At 42.2% G+C, this 26,544-nt stretch overlaps 1 protein-coding gene across 3 annotated transcripts; it reads left to right on the plus strand.

The window, feature by feature from the left end:
* The first annotated feature begins 1,164 nt into the window (after nt 1–1,164).
* LOC308094613 (E3 ubiquitin-protein ligase RNF19A-like) lies at nt 1,165–26,424 on the plus strand. Of its 3 annotated transcripts, none has more exons than XM_080441374.1 (10): nt 1,165–1,268; nt 12,431–13,317; nt 16,549–16,757; nt 17,177–17,321; nt 18,514–18,676; nt 20,225–20,339; nt 20,496–20,657; nt 21,022–21,241; nt 21,836–21,979; nt 22,387–26,424. In XM_080441374.1, the coding sequence occupies exons 2-10, from the start codon at nt 12,686–12,688 to the stop codon at nt 23,237–23,239; spliced, it is 2,643 nt and encodes an 880-aa protein (XP_080297500.1). In that variant the 5' UTR covers nt 1,165–1,268; nt 12,431–12,685; the 3' UTR covers nt 23,240–26,424. The 3 variants fall into 3 exon arrangements, with proteins under 3 accessions (XP_080297500.1, XP_080297501.1, XP_080297502.1); XM_080441375.1 differs by lacking the exon at nt 1,165–1,268 and adding an exon at nt 5,532–5,676; XM_080441376.1 differs by lacking the exon at nt 1,165–1,268 and adding an exon at nt 7,156–7,322.
* Nucleotides 26,425–26,544: the final 120 nt, after the last annotated feature.

Here is a 26,544-nt window from a genome sequence, read left to right on the forward strand (position 1 = left end):
TGGCTGATTTATCCTGTAACAGGTGTGTAGCGGTGTGTAGTCAGTGGTCACAAGGTGGCGCTAATTTCCCTGCTGCAAGAGAGCTGCAACTTGTTTTCAGTGTTGCCATGTCCGCTTATTATAAGCGACTTTGGGCTTGTTTTTCTGTAAAGTTGCTTGTAAATATCTTTTGTTGCGGGTTGCATTGCTTTGGGCTCGTTTCTGAAGTGTATTTGCTTATTTGGGCTTGTTTCCTAATGTTGTTTAAACAGCGGTTCTCAAACATTTTCATGTCAAGCAAGGAAACCCCCGAAATTAATATGTAGCGGCCTATTTGTCCATGGACCCCCATCTGAAAATATTTGTGCCATGGGACCCCGTACCGGATTTGTGTTTTTCTTTAAATATTCCACATTTGTCACTTTTTTCCAGAATGTTTCTAGAATGTTTGCAGGCCAGATCTACAAGCTCACAACGCGTCGCATTGCGACGTGTTGCTTATTTCTCTCGCAAGATCTGGCAACGCAACTTGTAATCACCTTCCACTAAGGCTGGGAAGTCTTCTACTGCTATCTGCGTCAAGCTTAACTCTATGGCGTCAAGTCATCAGTTACTATCACAACTTCCGCTCAGTGATTTTTCCTTCAAAATAAAATCAGTGAAAGTGATCCAATGTGTGTGAATCCAAGTGCACTGGTTCTTGAGGACGGGATACACAAGATATAAAGTACAACAACACACACGAGTTCTTCTATAATGTGAGTGAGAGTAGGCTACTTATTTCCCAGGGCCATCATCTACTTAAGTAGTTAAATGTTTTATGTTTGACGTCCCAAAGCAAGCTCCCTAATTAATAATTCAAATATACAAAGTAACTAGTAACTAACGTTTTCAAAGAATTGTAGTGGAGTAAAAGTACAATATTTGAAGTAAAAGTATTGGAAATTGGATTTCTCCTGTAAAGTAAAACATCCTCAAAACAAAAGTGACTTAAGTACAGTACTTGAGTAAATTAACTTAGTTACTTTACACCACTGCCAGTGCCAATAATAACAGCCTGGCTCCAGGCAGAGACTACTCTGAAACCCTTTCGTGGGTGTGGATGTGAGTCAACAAACCTTTTACTTTGGAACATCCAGACCAGAAGTCTTTTAATTTACTTCCACCAACTTTACAAAGTTAAGGCATTCGGGTAGATAGTTTGTCCAGTTGCTGCTCGGCCAAGTTTTCAGCATCAACTTACCTACCAACATACCTCTGATCCACACAGACACACCTCAACGACTAAGGTAAGTAAAGAACAATTTACGCAACGTCTTCACAATGAATACACCAACAGGGACATCAAAGTCATATGTCGACCTATAATTCAGCCAAACAGATGAAACCATCCATGTTAAAAATTAAAATAAGCGACATAAGAACTTCCTCGTCTTCGAAGCTTTTTAGCTAGCCGTTCAGCTTTGTTAGCTAGCTTGTAAATCCTCCACAGCTTTACCCCGAGTCAGCAAAACAAAAACAACTTTTATTTAGTCAGATAACGTTATATCTGTAACTGCTAGTTGGATGCGCTGTTTCGTGTGGGAAGTAAACCAGCTAAAAGACCAGGTAAGTGATCGATTAAGTTAGACTATTAGCCTCCTCTGCTAGCCACCATGGAGCTAGCATTGCAAGCAGCACAGGGTCGATGGTTGGAAATGTAAACACAAATGCTGTCCTTATTTGTTGACTGTCTGCGGGGTTGTTCTGTTAAGTCATAGATGGCTGCCCAACTATAATAACGCTTTAATAAGTTCGGAGAAGTTACGAGTTCTCTCTTAACCAATGATCATTATTTGTGCTGTGGTCATTTAACCGAGAGTTAACAAATGTATTTGTAACACTGAGTTAATGGATGCATTAACACTAGCCTAGGATCAAGACTATCATAGATGTATCGATTAAATACATCTATGAAAGTCTTTATCCAAGGCTACATTAACACTAAGGATTTTGCTGTGTATAAACGCCAAAGAGTAAGTTGCTTGCACACACTCCGGCCATCATTCTTCTAAATCAGTGTGAAGTTGAAGCTGTTTTGATTGCATGGCCGTGGTAACAGAATACAGTTACAGATATCACCCCCGCAGTGCGTGATGAGGTGAACGCTAATCAACAGACTGCATCGTGCGTCAATAGAAACTAATTCGCATCAAGAGCAAGCCAAGTCGATCAGATGTTTAAGCCTTATTAAGGCTTAAAAGGGTCCTTTTGATTTAGTTGGACTATGACTATCTCAGTGAGTCTAGACAGAGAACCTATAGATGAACTGATATGGTCATATAAGTTTCATCATAGATTGAAAAGGTGAATGGCTGATTACATTTCTTCAGTGTTTGGCAGCTGAGGAGGGACTGCATGCGTTGCATGTGTAATTCCTTCCCATAGCAGCGTGTTGTTCCTACCTATAGCTAATCAGGTGCCTTCCTTTTGATGCTTTGACTTGGCCAACTCAAAGCATCAACGTCGACTGTCACGATTAGAGATCTAATACAAAACATTAAAATAAATTAAATGCAAACAAGTCAACTCTGCTGAGTAGAGTTGATTTGCTTGTGTGTGTCACTGTCAATTATTTTCTAAAGATTCACTTTAGAGTCTTTAATAGAATACATTCTAAAGGGATGTGCATGATGTTCATACAATCCATTAGATGCTACTTAAAACCTGTCATTTATTTGGACTCTAATCACCCAAATGTGATTTGTCATGTGTGACTGTACACAAATTAGTTTCCCATAACTTTTCCCAGAATACCATAATACTATTTAAACCCAATATTTTGTTCAAAGAATACAAACACAGGAAACTGAAGTCTCTGTTTACATTCTGTGGCACAGTCAGCATGTTTTTCTAAATACTGTAGCTTGTGGCTATTTTAGGAGGACACATCAATCATTATTTATCAATCATTTAACTTTATAGCATGCTTTTCGGATTAACTGCTGTCATTCAAACTCACTGTCTGTAATCTGTGTTGCCATCTCTTATCTAATGACCAGTTATTGTTTAAACTGACCCACTCTATCCAATCTGTGCTAAATGGATTAGGAACCGTTTCAGGAAAGTAAAACATTTAAGATGATGCTAAACATACCTTCAATGATATACCTGGCAGGCTGCTGTTGAGGCTTTTCTCAATAATACTGGGAATCACTCAATATACTACCATAACCCCAGACAGAGTCAATTCAAACTAACTATATATAACATCTTCCAGCCTGTGTTTGGTGTCAGGAAAGATAGCCTTGACTTGGAACCTATGTACTTTAGGTTAACGAGGATGTCTTATTATAGATAAGTATATGGGTTGTGATTATGCACTCTAGAAAACGTGCTGAATATGTTTTGCAATGCGAGGATGTGGACTAGTTGACACCAACTTAAGTTGTGACTCGCCGCCTGCCACTCCCCACTACGCAGCACCAGGGTCCGGAGCTCTGTAGTGTTGCTGCAGTCTTTGCTATGTTTTGATAAACTACAAAATACTTACATATTGAAGACGCACAGCTGAGCTGTTAAGTCATTAGGAGTTGACAGAATCTACACGTTTTTTCCATCAACAATTTACATTAAATTACAAAGTGGGTTCCCAGTAGGCACTAAACCTGATGCAGGAGGGAGCAGATTCACCTGGGAGTATATTATCTACGCAACCAGCTGATGTTGGTAGTATGTAATTAGCCTGATATGATAGTGAATATCAGAGCTTATAATTGGCCCAATCAATAATTGGACGGCGTCAATCGATGGTAGAACATTTCAGCATTTAGCCTATTTTAGCGGGTCTCTGATTATGATACTATAGTGTAAATACCAGTAGTTGAGTAAAAGCCAGAGTGAGTTAGCAGGAGTCAGTAATCCAAGTACAGAATAGAACTCATGAGGGCTTGTTGATTAAAACTGTAAATGTAGGGGCTATTTGCATTTTGTTGTACACATCTCAAAAACAATGAATGGCAATGGCTGTCACTCATACTCAAATCTCAATAAACCTGTTAAACCTGTTGCGTTGTGGTTCAAGAGCTATGCTGAAGGAAGTCAAGTTTGATAAGCTGTCCTTTCAGTCTTTGAAGAATTCCTTTCCAACTTGTATTTTCACCATCAGGGGAAATTATGTGGATTGTAGATTTGGCTCATCCATTAGGCTACTGTTGGTAATTCGCTTAAACAGCCTTGGTGTAGGAATAACAAACTTTCTTATAAACCAAACCAAACCATTCCTCACCCTGCACTGACTAGAGGTCTTCACAGGTCGACCCAAACCGACAATGCCCAAGTAGATCTGAGAAGACCCGTACGCTGATCAGGAGAGAAAATAATGTGCTGCGTGATAATTAGGCCGACATAGGATCAGGGACAAGAGTGAAAGCACTGAACTTTCACTGCATTTAAGAATCCAGTGAAAATACATGATTTATTCAGAGAACTGGAAGCTTAATTGCTTTATTATCTACCCCTCTTTGACTCTAGGGCAACTTCTGTCCCCATAGCCTAAAACAGTCACCATGCTGGGAGCATTTGAAGAGCTCATGAACGAAACAAAACTTTGCAGCATGGAGTGCCTGGTGGCTCAGTCAGTTGGTGCACAGACCAGTACGCTCCTTGTGAGTTTGAAGACCAGAGTTTGGTCCCATTCCTTTTCTTTTTTTTTAAATGCAAAAACATGTACATTAATAAATTTTATTTAAATCTGGCTGAAAAGCAGACACCAGCACTGCTGGAGCATTGTGAATAGCTGTTGATGTCTTTTTTCCTCCCTCATTGTGGCTTGGAGCGGAAGGGGGCGACCCCAAACCCTCACATCCCCATCTGCTTCCTACACCCCCGCTGTTTGGGGTGAAAAGCCATTTGCCTCAGCGGAGAGGGCAGACAGTGAAGGTACTGTCAGTGAACTCGGCTGTGGGGAGATGTACGGCATAGATGGAGCGATAGGGTGGATTTGCCCGATGCCCATTCACTGTCACTCCTTGCTGTTTAAATACTCTGTTTCCCACTTTGTGATGGATACTGTAACTGTATAGTATTCCATTCCTTAGAAACGGCAGGGCTTTTGCAAAGGAAAAAACGCAGAGAATCGGATATACCATCTTGTAAAATAAAACAAGATATTTAAATATATATTTTAGAGTTGCTCACGTTTAGTTCCTCATGGTTTATCTTTCATCAAAAGCACTGAAACTATCTTATTTTCCTACTAGTGATTATTCTATTGATTACTTTTCCGATCACGATGCAACACGATTTGAGTGGCTCGGCTATTTCATTCTTTTAGATAAAAAAATAACTTCTTGTATAACGCAACATAAATAGGGATAGATAATTAATTAATAGATTGTTTTATTAAATTATTGATTAGCGATTATAATTGATTACATCGGTTAGTTTGATTAACTACAGGCCACAGGCCCAGTGGACAAGATGCTGTGGAAAAGTACCTTGCCCACTGGCCATAGATCGCAGTGTTTAGTAAATAGTGTTGAAAGGGAGGTGTTCACTCCTAAGCCTCCTGTCTTCACTCTGTGTGAGCTCAATGCCTTCTTACACTGGTTGAGCTGCCCAATGACAGGCTAAATAGAGATTCATTAAGCAGTACAGGGTTATTTTGGATCCCAGCTGACAGAATTCTGGCCCAAGCCGAATGGGCACTGGACAGGGGTAAGTAACAACTGAAGAGTTTTTCAAGGCTTAGATTTAGTGTAGAAGAATGTCTGTGATGTTGTCGATTGGCAGCAACATTCACAGAAGAGCTGACATACTAGTCACTTGTTTCAACACAGTAGCTTGCTGCCGTACAAAGTTAAAATGCCAGAATAACTTTGTGTATAGAGATTGAACTTTGTGTTCACTGTCAGTCTCTGGGCTGTTGCAGTGTCGTAAATGTTAGTAACTGAATGCATTGTCATGGACAGGAAGTCTGTTTTGTGGCTGGAATGTCATCGGAAATTAGCCTCCACGATGGAACAGTTTATAAAGAAACATTTTACTCAGTTGATCCCTGTTTTTTGAGCAGTGTAGTGATTTGAACTGTAACAATGATTTGCTTTTGCATTTTTTCATTTCATTTGTGGTAGAATACCATGGCATGGTGGACCTGTCTTACATGACATGAGGTAGCTTTGTAATGTTAGACTTCAGTAGCGATACACATCACTTCACCAGGAACTCCTCGTCTTTCATTTCACTCAACCGGGATCCACCCAATCAGGCCTACATTTTTACTTACATAATATGCGCTAGACCAGGGGTGTCAATCTCATTTAGGTTGCACGCCGGATTGGTCAAAATGTAGCTTTGTGCGTCATGGTGTCCCTTGAGATACTGTAGTTGCAACATTTCTGTTGACAAGAAGAGGAAGGCCTCATTGGATAACTGAAGGACTGACAGAAATTCTCTCTACAAGTCTCAATACTAATGATGGAAGGAATTGTTGACAAAACAAACAGCCCAGTTAGCACGTTATGCTATTTTTGGTATGTTTTTGGTACAAGTAGTGGGAAATTCTATTCACCATCTTTTATTTGCTTTTTTTGTGATTATGTTTGCAGACAGAGGACCATGGTCATTTTGCATGCTTATTTCCAGTGGTTTTATCGCAGTAAATTCAAATAGTCAGTGCCCACACTTCAGGATAATAAAGCCTGATATCCTGGTTTAACATTCACTTTGGCATCAATGTTGAACTAAACTTTGTGTTCATAATGGTGCCTGTGAATCTGAGATGTTGAGAATAGAAGCTGTTCTGAACAAATGTATGCAGTGGCCCAAATTATGTCCATATCCTCAATCATTGCTGTCCACTGTGCAGGAACATACTGCACTTCACTACTTCACTATGCAGTGCATTGAGGACTTGACAGTAATTATCCAGTCAAATCAATAGGTTTATTTAATTTTCTGTTTTGTGTCCAGTTCTTCCTCATTAATCCAGTTTGATAGACTAGTTAGTTTGAGCAAATGAGGTCATAACCAAAGTAATTAATTAGGCAATGCCTACAGTACAGACACCACACATGCTGTATATTGCAATCAATGCCAGGAAATCCCCAGACAGTGTTAACAAATCAGCTGATGCAAGATAAGAATTTTCTCTCAATGAAGGGACGACTGAAGGGATTGAGTGTCCAAGGAAGCAGCTCTTCAATCGGCTGCAGTGGGCTTCCTGTCCTGTTGTTCTCTTGGGAACTAGGACACCAACCCAACGTGTGGGCTGTGGTTGTATGCTCCAGGACCACAGGACTTCAACACACACACACACGCGCATGTGGGCATACGCACACACACATCATGACCACAGTCACACAGTGAGTAAGTCCCACTCACCCTCACCCTAGTGTGCCAAGCTACAGCACAGAGGCAGGCTTTTGTCACTTAATTGCAGTCCAGGATTGTAATTTCACATTGCCTCGCGGTTGCCTGAAATTGCTCCTCGGTCCTGTTAAACTTTCCTCTAGCTCACATGACTTAGTTCTCCAAGCCCAATTATCATCAGATCTTGTTATGGTGCAAGGCTGCAAGTCAGTGGAGTTTCCGTGCGTGGAATTATGAGGTAAGAAGTGAACAAACCATTAGCCAGTGGTAGAAGAAGCTCACCATGGAACAGCAAGTGTATAATTATCTTCTGTGGTCTCTAGACCTAATCGACAGAACAGCATCCTCTGTTTTTAATGGGCCACCCTGACCCAGTGCACTGATGGGGTACGAGATGGGGACTGGAAATATGAATGCGTCAAATAGTTTAATCAGATTCTCTGCCAACAGCACACAAAGGTCATTCTCCTTGATATAGCTTTGTTTGAAGGTACACTGTATCGTGGCTTGCAAAAGTTCTCCACTGTGTAAAGGTGGTTTTGTTTACTTCATACTTAGCAGATATACAAGCAAATCCACAAGCTCGTGCGACACACTTGAGCTTGTTGATCAGCTTAATTATAATTTTAGAATTGACTAAACGAACGGTTTACAAAAATCATCATTTAACTGTCGCTGTGCACATCCCTAAGTGTGATATATCTATTCTATAAATAAGTTGATATAGCTATAAGAGATTGTGTATTCCTTCTTGTGTCATGTGTGTATCTTCCAATAGCATAAGGGAAACTATTTTACAAAAATCATCTATGGTAAATCTGTGGCGCTCCTTCAACGTTTACCTCTGTTATACAGAAGTGCAAAATAATACATTTTCTTTTTTGGGCGGTGAAACCGCCCCTATATGTGAGGTTTGGACATTTCACCCCCCCAACCCTGCGCTGTGATTGGCCACCAGTGTACCCCCCTAACCCTGCACCGTGATTGGCCAATCAGTCTATTCAGGACTGTGATTGGCTAGTGAAACATGACACATGTGCATAGCCCTATAAATAGGACTATGCACTTAAAAAAAACACATTTATGTTTTTTTTTAAGTTAGGGGTGTACAATGGTTGGTCCACAATATTACTTTTCTTTAAGTGAACTTCCATCACTGTGATGACCACTGTGACCACACCGCCCACTTCACACTGGGTGTGATGTATATATATTTTTTTGGGGGATTTTATGCCTTTATTTATAGGACAGTAGACTGACTAGGAAATGGGGAGAGCGATGGGGAGTGACACGCAGCAAAGGTCGTAGGGACCGGGAGTCAAACCCGCGACACGCTGTCAGGCTGGCATTGCAGCTTAGGGTGCCTGGACCGCCACGCTGTGGCCCAGGCCAACATTAACACATTACTTGGAGGTGCATTGTTGACTTGTGTAATTACATTTGGAGAAAGCATGACAAGCCCCTATAAGTGGGGTTGGGACACCTCATTAGTATTAGTTTCCTGCACTGTGATTGGCTCATTAGTAGACCCCTAGCTGTACTGTGATTGGCTGACTCTATTGGCTGACTCTATTCAGCACTGTGATTGGCTAGCGAGACACATGATGACATTAATAACCTATAAATAAGATTATGGACTTCCAAAAATCCATTTTTTTGGGAAGTGAGCTTCCATCACTATGATGACCACTGTGATGACCACACCGCCCACTTCACACTGGGTGTGATTTTTTTTAATATAAATGTTAAGGCATGCTACCCAGTTAAAATCTGCCATGCAATGAAGGGCATCTGTATATGATGATAATGATGCCCCTGGAAAATAGAATTTGGTGTCTCACATAGATGGAAGTCTGTTTTCTTTCGCCACAGGATTATAGTTGGCATCTCTACAAATCAGAGCCCTTCGTCTTCGTTGCAATTGTCCCATGATGATGCTGTCAGACGCCTAGATTTAGCTCACCAAACGGCAGCTAAATGGCACCCTTTGACCGCGTCAATAGCAGCATTGTGTCATTATTGTGCCCAGGGTGACACATTGGCTCTGTGGGTGATCCATGCCGTTCTCAATTGTAGTCCAGGGCTTGGTGCTGGACTAGTTGTGGGTATAAGAAGTTCAGAGTCATGCTCCTGAGGCCAGAGAGTTCTTAGTGGTAAGTTATGATGCATTTGTAGCATTGCTTTACCAATATTGTGTCAGCACTTCAGTAGCAGGAGGCCTTCCCTTTCATTAGCACTTGTATTGGGAACCAATATGGGACAAGAATAGGCAGGCTAACCAGTGGTTATTTGGAAAGAAAAGTTATTGTTGTTGGTTATTGACAGCAGCTGTGGTTTGTGGTTCTTGTAGCTCATCTCTCCTGGTCCTCATTGTCCCCTGCACTGTGATTTAATTTGGACTAACCTATGTTTTATATAAAGAGAAATTGATCATCCTTTAAGAAAAATCTTTATTGCTGTGGACAGTTGAGATTTGTTGTGAAAACAAACACACTCTCCGAATTTTGTTGGACATCCAACTAAACATGATTTACTGAAAGGCTGACAGTTATGAATCAAATGTTCCCTATGGCGTTTAGTATGTTAAGGATAACTTTCAATGAGCTCTTATGTGTTGCCTGGTAATGTCATTTACTTATTTTTTTTTAGCTCAGCTGTAAGATCTTTCCCAGTTTGGGCTTGGTGTTAACTTTTAAAACCTCCAAATTAAGGCAAATATTATGTTTTACGACTTGGCTGTCATGATGCTAATGGCTCAATAATTATATGTTTACCCACGTAATGAAGTGACTATGGGGTGCCTGGTAGCTCAGCCTCTTAATGCACTGATGATGTGCTCCTTTTGAGTTGTGGGGACCCGAGATTGAATCCAACTCCGGTCATGTCTCACATGTCTCCCCTCTCTGTGTCCTATGTTTCCTGTTTCTCTACACTCTCTATCTAGCTAAAGCTTAAAAATGCCAAAATGATCAAGCTGATGGTAATGATCTTACCATATTTGGAGTTGTGGTTGACTCAGATTGACATTGCCAACCTCTGATCATAATTATTATGCCCTGTCTTTTGTTTCTATAAAAGCTGATTTATAAAGCCAGGTTTTAGCTGAGAGTACAAGTGTTTGTGCCAAATCCTGTACAAATGCTTCAGTCTCGATCATTTTGACATGAGTCTGACATGACTACATTTATTGTCAAAAATAGTGGACCAAAATGCCAGGAAAGCACAATATTGATTAATAAAAACGAAAAAGCTGTTTATTTGGCTTAATTTTGTGCAATATAATTTAAGATTGATCAGGAAAGACCATTTTAAAATAAGGGTGAGTGCTAATGCTGAACGTGTCAAACGATGGATTTGTCTCTGTGTATCTGGGTTTGTAGGTCAGGGATTCCACACAACACCAGAATACCTTGCTTACACGGCCTCCTGGAACATCGCCCCTCTGATCAAATTGCAGCCTCTTAATGATGTGAAAATGGCAATGGTCAAGTTGTGGTGTGAATTGTGTGTCCCCACTCCCCATAACATAAACAAATCTTTGCATAATCACTGTATTATGTTTTGTACTTTTGTTTATAGATATGCTCTGTATTTTTACGTAGGTAATTTTATCAGGCCAATGAACTGGAAAACCGGTCCTTTTGTCAGACTGACTCTCCTCACTGTCTGCTCTTTACTGGTGAATTCTTTCCATCTCAGCTTACATGTGAATTTTCCACAAACGTGTAAGCTACTTGGCTATATCTTACCTTGTTAAAACGTAACGAGTGGTTTTAGGCTTTAATCACAGAGCTCAGCATTTAGCAGTTTTTGCTCAAGAGGTTGTTTGTTTCACAGAGCTTTCAGTGTCAAGAAAGTTGCGTCCAATTACTGTGCATAAGAATTGTCAAGGGGTAAAGTGCTGGATTTTCCCTGCTGTATAAAAGCTGAATATAATACAACAGGCTCAATGCCTATTTGCTATTGGTTTAGAATTTAAGCAGAGCCAAGAGCTTGTTATATAAACCCTGATCACTGGTGGCACTGGCTCAAGATGTAGAGTGGCCATCAGGGAATCAGAAAGTTCTCGGTTCAAAGGTGTCCTTGAACAAGATACTGAACCCATAGCGTCCCCCATGAGCAAGTTGCTTCCTTGCATGGTTGCTTATGCATTCGGTGTGTGAATGGGTGATTGTAATGCACATTGTAAAGTGGTGTGGATAAAGGTGCCATTTGACCCTTTTGCAAACAGTAGGGGCTGTGTAATAATGTGATTCACACTCCATTGCTTGATGTGTCAGGGCGGGAGCGGGGCAACATCCAAACATTGGCTGTAAAGCCACCAGAATGAAAGTTGTGTAGAGCAGACCCTGTGTTGTGTTTTTAATACTTCTCTCAAACTAAACTGGCCCCAGTAAAACTTTACTGCTCTCTCTGCATCTGGTCCTGAGGGAGGCTAACCGCAGCCAGTCAGACTAAGGTTTCTAGGACATGTGTGTGTGTGTGTGATTTGTAGTCAAGTCTATTAATCAACCACCTTTTGGTTATGTGTCTGGGATGACAGAATCGACAGGCACAAAAGATATAGGCCACACGCACGCACGCACATGCTTCTTGGATGGATGTCATCTGGGATGACAGAATTGACAGGCACAAAAGATATAGGCCACACGCACACACGCACAGGACTAGGCAGTAATTTGTAGGGAAACACCTCCACATTACTGCTTGAGTTTGCAGACAAGAAGATGAATCATTGATTTGACCTTAAGTTCATCTGGGTACGGTTGGGCCCCTGATCATAAGGATAAGGATAATTCCTTTTAACAGGTCGTTCATGAAAGTCCTTGCGGTCTTGTTTCCAATGAGAACCTGTGAGCAATTGGGGTTAAGAGTCTTGCTCAGGGACAAATTTCATATCATCGGCACATATGCTGGGATAGCCTGGAATCGAACCTGGGGCAAACAGGGCCAGCTGGTTCCCTAGCTATTTGTACTGGTTCTCAGCTATGGCCGCCCCTTATGCTCCCCCATCATAAAGTCCTTGACATGAGTTCCACGGCTCGTTCTTAGGTTGAGTTCAGTTTCTGATGATCTCTCTCTTCTTCCCCCCCCATCATAGGTTGGTGTGTGACCCCTGACCGAGTCTGCCTACAGAACCTCCTCTCGCTGTGATTTGGACCAGGATCCAAACCACACCACAGTCCCCCAAATCGACCTGAACCACCATGTCCTAGCAGACAGCCATCTGTCCATCCTGTCCCCTTTACCCCAACCCAGTCCCCCCTCCCCATCCCCTTCCCCCTCCCCAGCATTGTCACCCGATGTGGTGACTTCTGTGTGCGACTCCAGCACCAACGGACCCCTCTCTGGCGCGATGGGCAGTCTACGCCAACACCATCAGCAACAGTATCATGGTGGCTCGGGGTCAGAGCGAGACCTCCACTCAGCCGCTTCCTCTGTCAGCCTCCCCTCGGTCCGAAAGACCCCAAAGAAACGCCGCCTGTCCCTCCACTCACTCTTCGGGCGCCACCGGCGACCTGATCGCGACCCTAAGCGCAAAGCACGGCCGCTCCAGGCTGCTGTCGGGGTGGATGGCATTGCCAGCACGGAGAGCATCCAATCGGAGTCATGCCATGATAAAACATCCTCCCTAGCCTCCGCCCCGGGTGTGACATCGACAGCGGCGGCCGGGTGTTCGACGGGGTCATTGTCGGAGCTGCTAGAGTGCCCACTGTGCCTGCTGCGGCACGCACGGGACTGTTTCCCGGACATCATGACTTGCCACCACCGCTCGTGCGCCGACTGCCTGCGTCAGTACCTGCGCATTGAGATCTCCGAGTCTCGCATCAACATCAGCTGCCCTGAGTGCTCGGAGCGCTTCAACCCCCACGATATCCGGATGATCCTGGGTGACCGGGCCCACATGGAGAAGTACGAGGAGTTCATGTTGAGGAGGTGGCTGGTGGCTGATCCTGACTGTCGCTGGTGCCCCGCGCCAGACTGTGGGTAAGATAATGGGTTCCGATGTAAAATTACCCTATTTGACCTCAGGGAAGTACTTACAGTAAGCCCTATTTTATACTTTTTTATACGACAGTGTTGCGTGGTGAAAATAGCTGATCTACAAGCTCACAACGTGTCGCAATGCGTGGGCTTGTATAGCTGTTATTTTAAGAAGATTTCTGCCTATAATAACATGTCCAAAATAGGGACACCGGCTTGAAAGTGGTGAACAAAAGTCTATCTTAAGATAAGGTTGGAAAATATCATTTGTTAATCTACTAAATTGAATGGAATTTTATATTCAGATTAAGTGATGTTTTAATATTTTAGATTCTATTTTGATTACCTGAGGTTGTTTGAATTTTAGAAGCCTTGTGACGTGGGGGCCGGTATGCAAGCCCCCAAAATAGCATAATGAGTTGCTAAATTGAGCGCACTTCAAGACGGTTTGACATCTAGGCTTTTTGTGTAGACACTGTGCGTACGACAGTAGCTTACTTCCTTCCTTATTGATGTCTGAGTTATAAATATCAGGCTGTGTCAGTAATACATCTGTTCATTTTGTTAGCTTAATGATTCAGCCATTCGTGACACCAAGATATGAGGAAATAGTGTCTTTATAGCCTACCGGTAACAAATCGTACCATGGCGGGCACAGGCATGATTGAGTTGACAAATGAATATTTTATTGTTGTACAGGTTGTACATCTGGCAATTAAGCAACCACTGGGCCATTAAATCGGCACTATTTGTCACTATTCACTATTCGTAAACTTATTGAGGGTACAACAGCAGCTGATCCTTGTAAAATGTACCATAGTAAAAAAAGAAATGTAGTCCAATTTATTCTTTGCCCCTGAAGTAGTTGTGGAAACATCATTATGAGTTTGGTCTGAGTTGTGGCTCAGTTGAAGTCCTCCATAATGGTTTTACCCAACACATTCTCCAATGTTGTTGTTCAACAGCGATTCAACAATAGTGACCCTGTCTCTTGGCATAATGGCTCTTTCATCAATGCTTTCAACTCAACAGGCTCTCATCTTCTAATCAATTTGGATCTGGCTAGTTGCCACACACTCCACCGGTTAATGTTATCGTCTATTGTATAATCGTCCTCTCCTCCTTCCAAGCCATTGGTTGCTATTGTTGTGATCTTATCTTTTTGTGTCACATTATCAGATGGTAGAGTATGTTGTTATGATAACTGTAATCTATGTTTAGGGTTGGCAAGTAAGTGAATCTTTCACATTTTGGTTGAACTTTGAGAATCAACTTAAAGTTTATAGTTTGCAAGCCCCTTCAATGTGACAGTTTCATTTGTTTTTAAAGATATACTATATTCTACAGGATTTAAAATACTTAAACGATTTGGAAATCTGATAGCATCACACACTTCAGGAGAATCTTAAAAGATTATTTTATAGGATGAATCTTAAACATGCACACACACATTATCCTGTAGTCTGAAGCTAGCATAAGTGTGAGCAGAATCGATTTTGAATTTTTTGTAAATATCACAGAGAACATACACGCTTCCTTTTGTATCACAATTAGAAATGATCCAATGCTTTATACAGTATTGGAGATGGAGTGTGGACAAAACAATGTTGTTTGACCCAGATCAGTTTAACGTTGTTTTAGCCTGTAATGACAGCACCACATAATGGAAACATATATTTCAAGTAGTATACGTCATAATTATGTCAAAATATCCCACATTTTCCAAAAAGACCCACGCTTATTTTCCGTTTGAGTATTTGAAATTAATGCACATTGTTAAAGATACCTATATTTCTAACGTAGAACATTAAATAAACAGCACACAGGACTTCAGAATCTCCATTATTATATACACTTACTTACATATACTTATATTCGCAATTTGGATAGTAAACTGGGTGGTCCTAACTAGCCCAAACCAGCTGGTGCTCAACAGGCTCCACTATGTTGTGAGTCTGCTTATTGAGTAGCAGTAGCATACATTAGCCTAATGAGTATCTTCCCTCTAGCTTATACAGTGTAGTTAATGTTGAGGACAAACAAGCTGGAGATAGGCAAGCAGCTATTACTAATTATTAAATTGGAGAAAGACAAGCTACTGAATCTGTTGATCATTCCCACCAGTGTTACGCACAGTTGTGTACACTTAAGCCCAGCTACCGAGTGTTGACATTCTGCCAACTGCATGCAGTGTGTTTTTTCTTAGCATCTGCTTGTGATGTTTTCCATGGTGACCATACAACGTGGTAAACAAGAGCACAAGTGTTAATTCATTCTGAGAGACCGCAACAGTCTCGGGGTTCAACCTGGGTGAGATTATTATCCTGCCCAGAATACAGGTTTCCTTTCCTACCCAGAATACAGGTGGGCTCGACTTCTTGTTTATTAACTTGATAAATATTCAGACCTGCTCCCAACAAAAGATAAGGCGCATGAGACACTGAATCCACAGTTGATGTTTACTATCATTGAGTGTGTTTTCCTAGATTCTAATAATAAAAGACGGCTGATTTGTGAGGCCAGACTATCCATTTGTAGGAGGCAGTAATTACATTTGGATGTAAATGAGAATTCCCAGCGTATGGTTTTCATTGTCAGGCCTAGTTATTTGATTATCAGTAATGGCTGAAATGTATTGGGTTGAATTGTTATTAATAAACATGTCAGCTTTTGTATTTGGCTTGGTGCCTCGCCCATGTCATTTTTATAACAATGATTATATTGCTTTGCTTATTTGTAACAAATGATTATGGAGGTTGGAGACACTCTGCAATTCAGAAATGTTCAGTGATGCTGTACCAAAACTGTTTAGTTAACTTAACACTTAAACCCTATATATATACTTAGTTGACCGGGGTCCCCCAGGGCTCAATACTAGGGTCACTAGTATTTCCCAAATTGCCTTGCGACACGAGCTGGTTGATTGGCTATTTACATGGAATGTTCTCCCCAGAATAGGGATGTAAGGGTATAAGTGATTAAATCATCAACTTAATAATATACTATCCCTCCTTAAGTGTTTCTCATATAAAGTGCACCCACTTAATGCCCCTCCCCTGACGGCTTGTCTAATGACCGTATGACTCAGGATACAGAAAACAGTCAATCTCCCCTACTATTTCTCTAACAAGGACCGCCATTTATCATTCTGCCTCTGGTCCCCACATCCCCACTAACCTACCAATAAACCTTAACCGCTGACCACCACATTTTGTCCCCATTTCCTCGCTGTAGGTACGCCGTCATTGCCTTCGGCTGTGCCAGCTGTCCAAAGATCACATGCGGACGCGAGGGCTGTGGCACGGAGTTCTGCTACCACTGCAAGCAGCTGTGGCATCCCAACCAGACGTGTGATGCAGCACGGCAGCAGAGAGCCCAGAGCCTCCGTCTCCGCAGCTTCAGGTCATCTTCTCTCAGTTACAGCCAGGAGAGTGGAGCTGCAGGTAGTTTTGCATGCGCGCGCACACACATACACACATTCATATGTATTTGACCACATTTTAAACTCTTCCATTGAGACATTTCAACCCTGGTGTCACGTAAGACACCAAAAGGCAATAGTTTTCTTGCGTATGGATTGAAATATGTGAAGCGTGTCACAAAAGTCTCGATCAGGGCAGTTTGAGGCCTTGTGGTATGCGCCCTATCCACTTGACTATTGGGTCGACCCCTCAAATTTGTTAAAACATTTATTTTTAATGAAAAGTCCCAGCTAGATTCAAGATGAAACCGTAATATCCTAGGTTCAACATTTTAACCCTGATATCATAGGTTCAACATTTTAACCCTGATGTCATAGGTTCAACATTTAACCGTAATGTCCTAGAATAGATTCAACATTTAACAATATTGTGTTCTCTAGCTGATGACATCAAGCCGTGTCCTCGCTGTGCCGCCTACATCATCAAGATGAACGATGGTAGCTGTAATCACATGACCTGTGCCGTCTGTGGCTGTGAGTTCTGCTGGCTCTGCATGAAGGAGATCTCTGACCTGCACTACCTGAGGTGAGACCACCCTACACACACTAACACAATATTGTATGTAGGTGAGACCACCCTACACACACTAACACAATATAGTATGTAACACTACCTGAGGTGAGACCACCCTACACACACTAACACAATATAGTATGTAGGTGAGACTAGGAATGGGACGATATCGCAGAGATTTAAATTCATCGTGAAATTGTCCTCTGTCATACACTAGGATTAATTGGCTTTTGTTGAGCTGCAAATTCAGCACCACTTAAACCCTCTATGCTTGATAAAACGAACCTGTAAAGATCGCATTTGGTACGCTCTTATTTCACCCACACAAATCCATTTGCCAACTAAGCAGATCTACAAGCTCACAACGCGTTGTGAGCTGGTAGATGCTGAGCTTGATTAGGGATGCTGGGGGTTCAAGTGGTTAACAAAAGTGGCATTTTAAGTTTTAAGCATATTTTGATTATCGATTAATTATTGCAATTAACGATTAATATCGTTAATTGCAATAGTTTTCATATCGTCCCATCCCTAGGTGAGACCACTCTACACACAGTATAGTATGTAGGTGAGACCACCCGACACACTAGCACAATATAGTATGTAACAATATTTGAATAGTTGATATGGGCCCTTTCATACCTGGTAGTTATTCCATCATTCATATAGCAGCCTCCAAGAATACAAAAGCAAGGACATAATAAATGGCTGATTTTGTTGCTTTTAATGTCAGACAAGGACAAATATTGTAGATTAATTCAGCTAGTTATTTATTTCATTATTATTTATTTGCATTGTCTGTGTTATTAACCCATTTAGACCTGAGGCCGATTTAAAAAACGCCTTCTAAATCAATTTTCTGAAAAACTCGAAAGGTATAACAACATATAGGCTTTCCAGGTCTTAATGGGACGTTTTATCGTTTTTATGAAGTTTTATCGTTATCCTTTTTGTAACTGTTACCCCCCCCTAGCCCCCCCCCCCACACACACACACACACACACACACACACACACACACACACACACACACACACACACACACACACACACACACACACACACACACACACACACACACACACACACACACACACACACACACACACACACACACACACACACACACACACACACACACACACACACACAAACACATGCAGATTATGCACATGGCTCATTTACCTCTGGTCCTCTCAACCTCTCAGTCCATCAGGCTGTACCTTCTGGGGAAAGAAGCCATGGAGCAGAAAAAAGAAGATTCTGTGGCAGCTGGGCACGTTGGTGGGAGCCCCCGTGGGCATCGCCCTTATTGCTGGCATCGCCATCCCTGCCATGATCATCGGCATCCCAGTCTACGTGGGCAGAAAGGTGAGCGTCTGAACCCACACACACCGAAGAATGATGTAATGTCAGTGGTTCTCAAAGTGGGGTCTGGGGACCCCCAGCAAAAGTGGTTAATATAACGTTGAAATCTGTTTCACTGCTTTAAACCTATATACATTGGCTGTTTGAAAATAGCTGATCTACAAGTTTGTAGATCTGCTATTTTCAAAAAATCGTGAATTTCTTTTATCGGGGTCTGTGGCTCCTTGACATGAAAAGGTTTGAGAACCACTGATGCATGGAACAGCAGTATGGGGACCGGTTCAACCAGTTAAATCGTGTGAATGTCATTCTCTCTAACAACGTATTAAAATCATGCCCCCATCGCAGTAATTTTTACATCACTTGACAACAAGGCAGATGTGCCGACAGTAGGGCCTTGAGGCTCGTGAGGCACGCCTGAGCAAGAACAAGGGAGTGCCCGTGGCACGCTGATTAGCTGATGGCCTTGCTCGTCGACAAGCGTGCCATCCAAGTGGGCAAGCCGTGGTGGATGAAATAGTTTATCACCCATTTCAAAATAGTAGCCAATGAAAATCAGGGTGTGGTTTGCATATGTGTTAGAGGGAATAGCATGCACACGGTGCAATCCCATTCAAATTATAATGAAATATTGATGATGTGCAGGCATCCTGGTTACTCAGCCTGATAGCGTTTCAAATGGACAGAACTAAACGTGATGATGTCATTGGTTTTAATCTGGCTACAGTATTACAGGACAGTTCACTACACCAAATACTGAAAAAAGTTTGTAATACGTACTTACACTCTCACATTTACAGACCTTAAGTGTTCATTTGGTTCTATCAATCATTTAGGTTGGGAACCAGTGATTTAGACAATACAATGGAATGTGGCAAATGCACAAGTAACAAACACTTGACTTGAGTTCAAAAAGACCAGCTTCAAGTTTAGTTTGACAAAATGTACACAGTCATAGCAGCAGTTCACTAGGTTTGTTTACATTTACTGTCAATCCTTTGATAACAGCCAAATTCCAAGAACAATGTGCAGAACCTGACCACAATCATCAGACAAACAACCGTTTGGCTTCATCTCGGCTGCTCGGTGTGGTTTAACTGTTGCTGAGAGAAGAAACAACCCTGTTATCTCCTCAGACTGTTCTGCATATGTGCAGGGTAGAGTGTCATGTATCAGCAGTGGTGGAAAGTAGTAACTAAGTACATTTAGTCAAATTAATGTGTTTTACATTCAGTTTAAATTGTGTGTTGAAAGTTAGTATTTATAAATAAATATTGTATCAAAATATTTTCACAGAGAATTGCAAGCCTGCAACTCCTTTGACGAATAATTAATAGTTCCAGACTTAGAAGACTTTTTTGAAGAAAACTAGCATTTCCCCCCCTCTGGCATGCAACAGCGACTCTCCCTCTCTAACAAAGACTTTTCTAATATAATGTACCTTTTGAACGATGCAACAGCAACTATTTGTTTTATTTTTATTTATTTATTATGCAGCTGTATGTACAACTGTGACCTCATAACAGAAACACCTTTGTTGCCTTAAATCAGATCCATACTCGCTATGAGGGGAAGGACATATCCAAACACAAGAGGAACCTGGTGATAGCCGGTGGAGTGACTTTGTCTGTGATCGTTTCACCCGTGGTTGCTGCAGTCTCTGTCGGTAGGAAACAAAATACATCCTGGCTGTTTACTGTTGTGTTGTATTATTGATCTCCCACAATGGGAATCAGGTTGGAATTTGTTGACATTTCCCTTTAACTCTTGAGGATTTGACTCTGTAGTTGGACTAAGTGTATGTATGTTTGCTTACATCCAGGTGTTGGTGTGCCCATCATGCTGGCATACGTATACGGGGTGGTGCCCATCTCCCTGTGTCGGAGTGGGGGCTGTGGGGTGTCGACAGGCAACGGCAGAGGGGTCCGCATCGAGTTTGATGATGAAAATGACATCAATGTGGGCAGCGGAGCAGCCGCAACGGGTGAGTAACTCACCTGGGACTGATTGATTGACTCGCCTTCTCTCTCCACAGAATTTCTGCTGGCCCGTTCCCTTTTTTCCCCCCAAGCATTTATATTTTCACTCGTCACACCCACACATGGACGCTTGATGACGTCAATGAGTGTGTAGAGCAACGCTCAGCGACATTGTACTAGCTGGCTACCCATGCTTGGTCGTTTTGTAGTTTTTGTCATTGCGACTGTGAACACAGCATAACACTGTTCTGATGTCTCTCTCTCTCTCTCTCTCTCTGTCTCTGTCTGTCTCTGTCTGTCTCTGTCTGTCTCTGTCTGTCTCTGTCTGTCTGTCTCTGTCTGTCTGTCTGTCTGTCTGTCTGTCTGTAGACACAACGTCAGTGGCTGAGACTCGTCTCAACAACCCCAGCCTGGGAGATGGGGCCAGTGTAGGGGGGCTCACGGGTCTGAGCTTAAGTGCCAGCGGTAGCCACATGGAGCGCTGTGGCATGGGCTCCACCCAGCGGGACAACCTCAGCGACGATGCCAGCACCACAGCCCTAGCTGGGGCAAGCATCACTGGCAGCCTGTCTGGTAGCTGCTACAACAGGTAACGAGGAATGGAACTTTAAATCTGCTGCGTCTTGATAGCGGTTGTTCCCTAAGCTATGATTCTTATCCTATTTAAAATTCTGTACAATGTACATTAACAGTGTAGATGCATGTTTTGTTATTTAGATATATATGCCACTGTATGTTGTTAACTTGTAGACAGATGCTAAGAATAGATAGATGCTAAGTATGTTATTTCGATACTATGTATATTATTTACTTGTAAATGGATGCTAGGTATGTTATTTAGATGCTAGGTATGTTGTTTATTTGTAGACTGATGCTAAGTGTCATTTAGATAGAGGCCAGGTTGTAGCACATGGCCATGAAGCGACGTAATTTTTAACATGTACTGTACGACTTAAGGTCAATTTGTCTTAACTTCTGCCCCCTGAATAAACCTGTATGAATATGTGTATGAATAGTTTTGATGCTAAATATTGACCAGCAAGCATTTTGCATTTAACGTATTGTTTTTTGCCTTTAGTCATGATTTCATGATTTCATGATTTCAGCTCACCTACTGTCATCAGGGGTATTTGTCAATGAGCTGTCCATTAAATACTAAAGGTGTAATCCTGCGTGTGTCTAGGCTGGAGGTGCAGGCTGACGTCCAGAAGGAGAGGTGCAGTCTGAGTGGAGAGTCGGCCACTGTTAGCCTGGGCACAATCAGTGACAACGCTAGCACCAAAGCCATGGCTGGATCCATCTTTAATGCTTATATGCCTCTGGAAAGGTCAGCTTTCAAAGAATACTGAAATGAATTGGAGCTAAACACAGTTGTTTAACCACTTAACCCTATATACTTAGTTGACTGATGTCCGACAGGGTCGCGTTGCGAGCTTGTAGATCAGCTATTATCGCTGAATGTTCACCCCAGAATAGGGAAACACATCCCTCAAATGTGAGCTATTTGACGTACGATGAAGTATTATTATTTTACAGTTTATACAGTTTCCATCTGCTACAGAGGCTGAGAAATATAATTGTTTTGGTGAACATTGACAATTCTGTAAGTTTTTCAGAAAACTGTTTTTAGAATTGACCTCAGGTCTAAATGGGATGACTGGCCAGGGTGAAAAGTTATTCTGTTATTATTGTATGTATTGTATGTATGAAGCATAAATACTTCATGTGTTTCAGAGATGGCAGTCTGGATGCGCAGACAGACCTGGACTCCAAACAGGAGGTGAACGTGCGGCAGCGCAGTGCCAGCGCCAGCCTGGAAGACGGCGGGTGCAGCGGGGGCTCAGCGGGGTCACGAGACGCAGCGGGCGCCTACCTGTCCACCTGCTGCTGCCCGCAGCACCACGACACCCACTGCTGCCCTGCATCCCGCTGGTCCAAAGAGCCGTCCACATCCTCCTCCTCTTCCTCCTCGGGTGGAACCAAGGGCAAAGGAAAGCTGTGGAAAAACGGTGGCGGCAAAGAAGAGACGAAAGTCAAGGAGACGCGCGAGGACATGGACGCCAGGCTCTTGGAGCAGCGCAGCACCAACTCCTCCGAGTTCGACTCGCCCTCGCTGAGCGGCAGCCTGCCCTCCGTAGCCGACTCCCACTGTAGCCACTTCTCGTCCGAGCTGAGCTGCTCCGACCCCGAGACCTCGAGGCCGGCTCCGCCCGCCGGCCCCGACCTGGCAGACGTCCGACGACCTCAACCGATGGCGGCCCTAAATGATGTCAACATCACCCCGATGCCAGAGGTGGAGCACGACCGGCTGGAGCATTGCCCGTCTCAGATGGGCTATTCCGCCTTTTTCCGCCGCGTCTCCTCTTCGTCACCCTCGCCTCCTCCTGCCTCACCGGAAGGGGCCAGTGGTGGGACTTTCCTGTACATCGCCGAGGAGGAGAGCGCCGATTTGGACGGAGACGCAGAACTTGACTCCGCCTCTGTAGAGTCGGCGCGGGATGAGGACATAGAAGAGACCAATAGCAACGCTGCCACAGTGCGCTCTGTTAGTCCGAACAGGGGGAGCTGTATACAGACTGAAATCTGAAAAGAATGCCACTGTGGCCCTGCTGGTGTTAGCTTTGTTAACACTACTAGCTCAGTTAGCCTTAACTCACATGCTAACCTCACTCTGTTGCGGTTTTTGGGGCATAGCCGGCGTGCACATAAGGAAGCAGGTGGTGAGGGGCTAAATCCTAATTTATACTTAATCGCACGATGGGGTTGAGTCGCCGAAAATAACTGATTTTTAGCTTGAATGAATCTGAAGAATTCTGATGCTAACGTGTGACGCTTGTCAGCTTGAAAATCAGCGAACAATCTGATGTTCAGGATAACATGAATTCTTGGAAATCTGTTATTTTCTACACTGTCGTGCGACAAAGTGTAAATTAGGCTTGAGGCTAAACACTCAAGTCTAATTATTATTATAATTATTTTTGTCTACTATGGAGGCAAGAATTCTGTCAAGAATGTCAAGAGTCTACGTAGCAATAGAGGGGGCCGGGGGGGGGCAGAAGTTGGAGGGAGATTGGTCGATAGGATGGACAAAGCCCAGTAAGGTGAAAGCAGATTGGCTGGTACTGCTGTTAAGACGGCTTATTGGTTGAGACAGTAACTGGAGCAGCGAGGATTATAGTAGGTAGAGTTGAATGTACATGGGAGAGGTGTAAAAGCAGGAATATCTGAGTGATGTGATCTTTCAGAAGGCTATGTTATGGCTGATTTATATTTGGTCGCCGGCAGTGTCGCGCACCGACTATAGCAGAACTTAAAGCTTGCAACGCGCTGTGAGCTTGTAGATCGGCTATTGTCAGGGCGCGACACCAGTGCGCAACTAAATACAAATCAGGATTTAGCCTGTCTAGTCATTATGATATGCTCTAAATAGTCTCCTCAGAAAGCCATGACAAGATTAGCTTGTAATATGTTTTCTTCCCCTAATCAATATACCTGAATGATCCTCTGAATCCCATTATCAGCCCCAAAATAATATGTTGATGTTTTTTTGTAATGCTCAGAAGATGAAAAGAAGAATGAGATAGGATGGGATTAAGTGAAATATTCTATTGAATTGTAAAAGTTGAGCTGCTATCATACTGCTTAATCCAACACAGTTCCTTCAGATTTGCGTCTATGTGGTATTCATGATGGTTCATATGAGATTCAGGGGTGCAGATTTCACCCATCTATTCTTTAAAATGCTTCAACAGCATACACCATAGCAACATTATCAAGCTTTACATTTTTCAATTTCATTTTTTTTATTGGCTTTATGTTTAAACTTAAAGAGGGACCAGTCTATAGCAAACTGTATTTTTCAAAAATTATCATTTGTTACTCTTGGTTGAAGATGTGATTGTTCTTGCTTTTCATGTTATGTTTTTGTTTTATTTTCCATTTTGGGAAAGTTGGTTTTAGTGTTGAAGCCCTGTTTGGGGTCAAGGCCTATGTTTTCAGTCTAACCGACACGTGGGGTAGGTTGACTAGCTCTCAGTTCAAAGTTGAACCATAGCCCCATCACTCTGATATGTTATTTCAAGGTTTCATTATTTATTTTAGGAAGGTTTCAACTAAAAGGAATGTGTGGTTGCCATTTTGCAGAAAACGTCTGCCCTACACAGTGAAATCCCCTGTGTTAATTTAACTCTGAGTGTGTGCAGATGTAACCACATTATACACTTTTTTCTGTGCATCTACACTGGTGAAAAATGATTGACAGCCTGTGTGTGTAACCAAGGGTTCCCATTACAGTTTCTGAAATGTCATCTAATTTTGGTGCAATTATACTACAGCTGTAGTTACACTACAAAAAAAGAAAATCATCAACAGGAAGCTGAGGATAGAGTTTGGTAACTACATGCAGTACAGGTGTCTAGTCGGAATTAAACCAGGGATGTTGCATTTATGTGGTTGACACACTATCTAGTCAGCTGCCGGCACACCCCGTCTACCTTCTTTTCTTTTTTATCCCAAATGTTAAAGACACTTTTTTTTAACCAGGATGAAAATGGCCGCCCCTAAACTCTTTGAGTATTGACCTACTGACATGCATGCATCGGTTAAACCAATTGTACATTTTTTAATTCTTTATTTTAGTCATTAAAGAGGGAGAGTCAACCTGACTCCACATGTTGGAAATATAAAGAGATGCCTAGTTTTATCCAATTGATCAAGGACAGGTGACACTTCTAAAGGAATACACCAGCATTTTTAGCAAATAAAATTGATAATTTCACTGTCTTCAGCACTTCGGTAGATTGATCAGAAACCTTAGCTAAATGTATGCATTGATGCTGTATCCCTTAAGGCCAATCAATCTGTTGACTGAGGACTATGTATAATCAAATCAAGATTTCACCACTTCTTCAATGCTGTCCTGTAAATCTGATTATGTATCCAGGTTGTGTTCTACATACCCAGCTAATGATGGCTGCAGTTTTACATCTATCCATTGGTCTCTCAGTGCCTTTTATTTTTTTTGGGGGGAGATTTATTAGTTTTGTTTTTGTTTTTTTCCTGACTCTGTGTGTCTTCAAATGATGAATATAAAACTTATACGAGAATGAAGACTGCCTGATGCTAAATGCTGACCCATCCCTCAGTCATGCTAACAGACACTACATGGTTTGGCCTACCAAAGATTGCTCTCTTGGAAGACATTAATTGACAAAACAATTAATGGAATGGATAATACTTTCTAGAAGGTTCTGGGTTTAAAATGTTTTAGAACAAACAATTTGAAAATGCTCCTCTACTATAGCAAAAGCCTGGTAGGTGAAAGGACATTGTTTTGCCGTTAAACTCCAAAGTTCCCTATGTACCTTATCTGCAGCAAACCGGGCTATCAGTTTCACACACACCACATTTTTGGCAAATTCATCCTTGTTGCTTTCATCAGAAGCAGAAGCAACACCAGTGAACCCCTGAAAATCTGGATTTCACCTAGTTTTTCCCACATAGAGGGCTCCATTGGCAAGTGAAACTCTGGCATGATAATACCTCAAGTTGAGGGTTCTTCCCAAATCCCAATTCACCACCCTGTGCTTATTCGCTCTGTGGAGAGGCCTGTTTAATTTCTGTGAAAATGTCTGCAAGTTTTATATTGTAATTTGAAGACTAGTGCCAGGTGGTCTACTTTAAAACTATTGAAAATTGTATTTCCTAATTTTTTGCATTATAATATGCATGTAAATGCATATCTTAAAAATATATATACATTTCTCAATCAAACTTGATTGCTATTTCTCATTTACTCTCCCACACACCCCTTTCATAAACCTCTATTTAATTATGGGTGATTTAAGTAGTCACGCCTGATGCAATCAAGTGGTTCATGTATCAGACCTGTTT

Source organism: Gymnoscopelus braueri (genome assembly GCF_963280865.1).
Source record: "Gymnoscopelus braueri genome assembly, chromosome: 11".
NCBI classification, from domain to species: domain Eukaryota; kingdom Metazoa; phylum Chordata; class Actinopteri; order Myctophiformes; family Myctophidae; genus Gymnoscopelus; species Gymnoscopelus braueri.

Coding starts and splice junctions, on each gene's coding strand:
- LOC308094613 (XM_080441374.1), top strand. CDS start 12,686: ATGGGCAGTCTACGCCAACACCATCAGCAACAGTATCATGGTGGCTCG. Junction 13,318..16,548: donor TGCCCCGCGCCAGACTGTGG/GTAAGATAATGG, acceptor TCCTCGCTGTAG/GTACGCCGTCATTGCCTTCG. Junction 16,758..17,176: donor CCAGGAGAGTGGAGCTGCAG/GTAGTTTTGCAT, acceptor TGTGTTCTCTAG/CTGATGACATCAAGCCGTGT.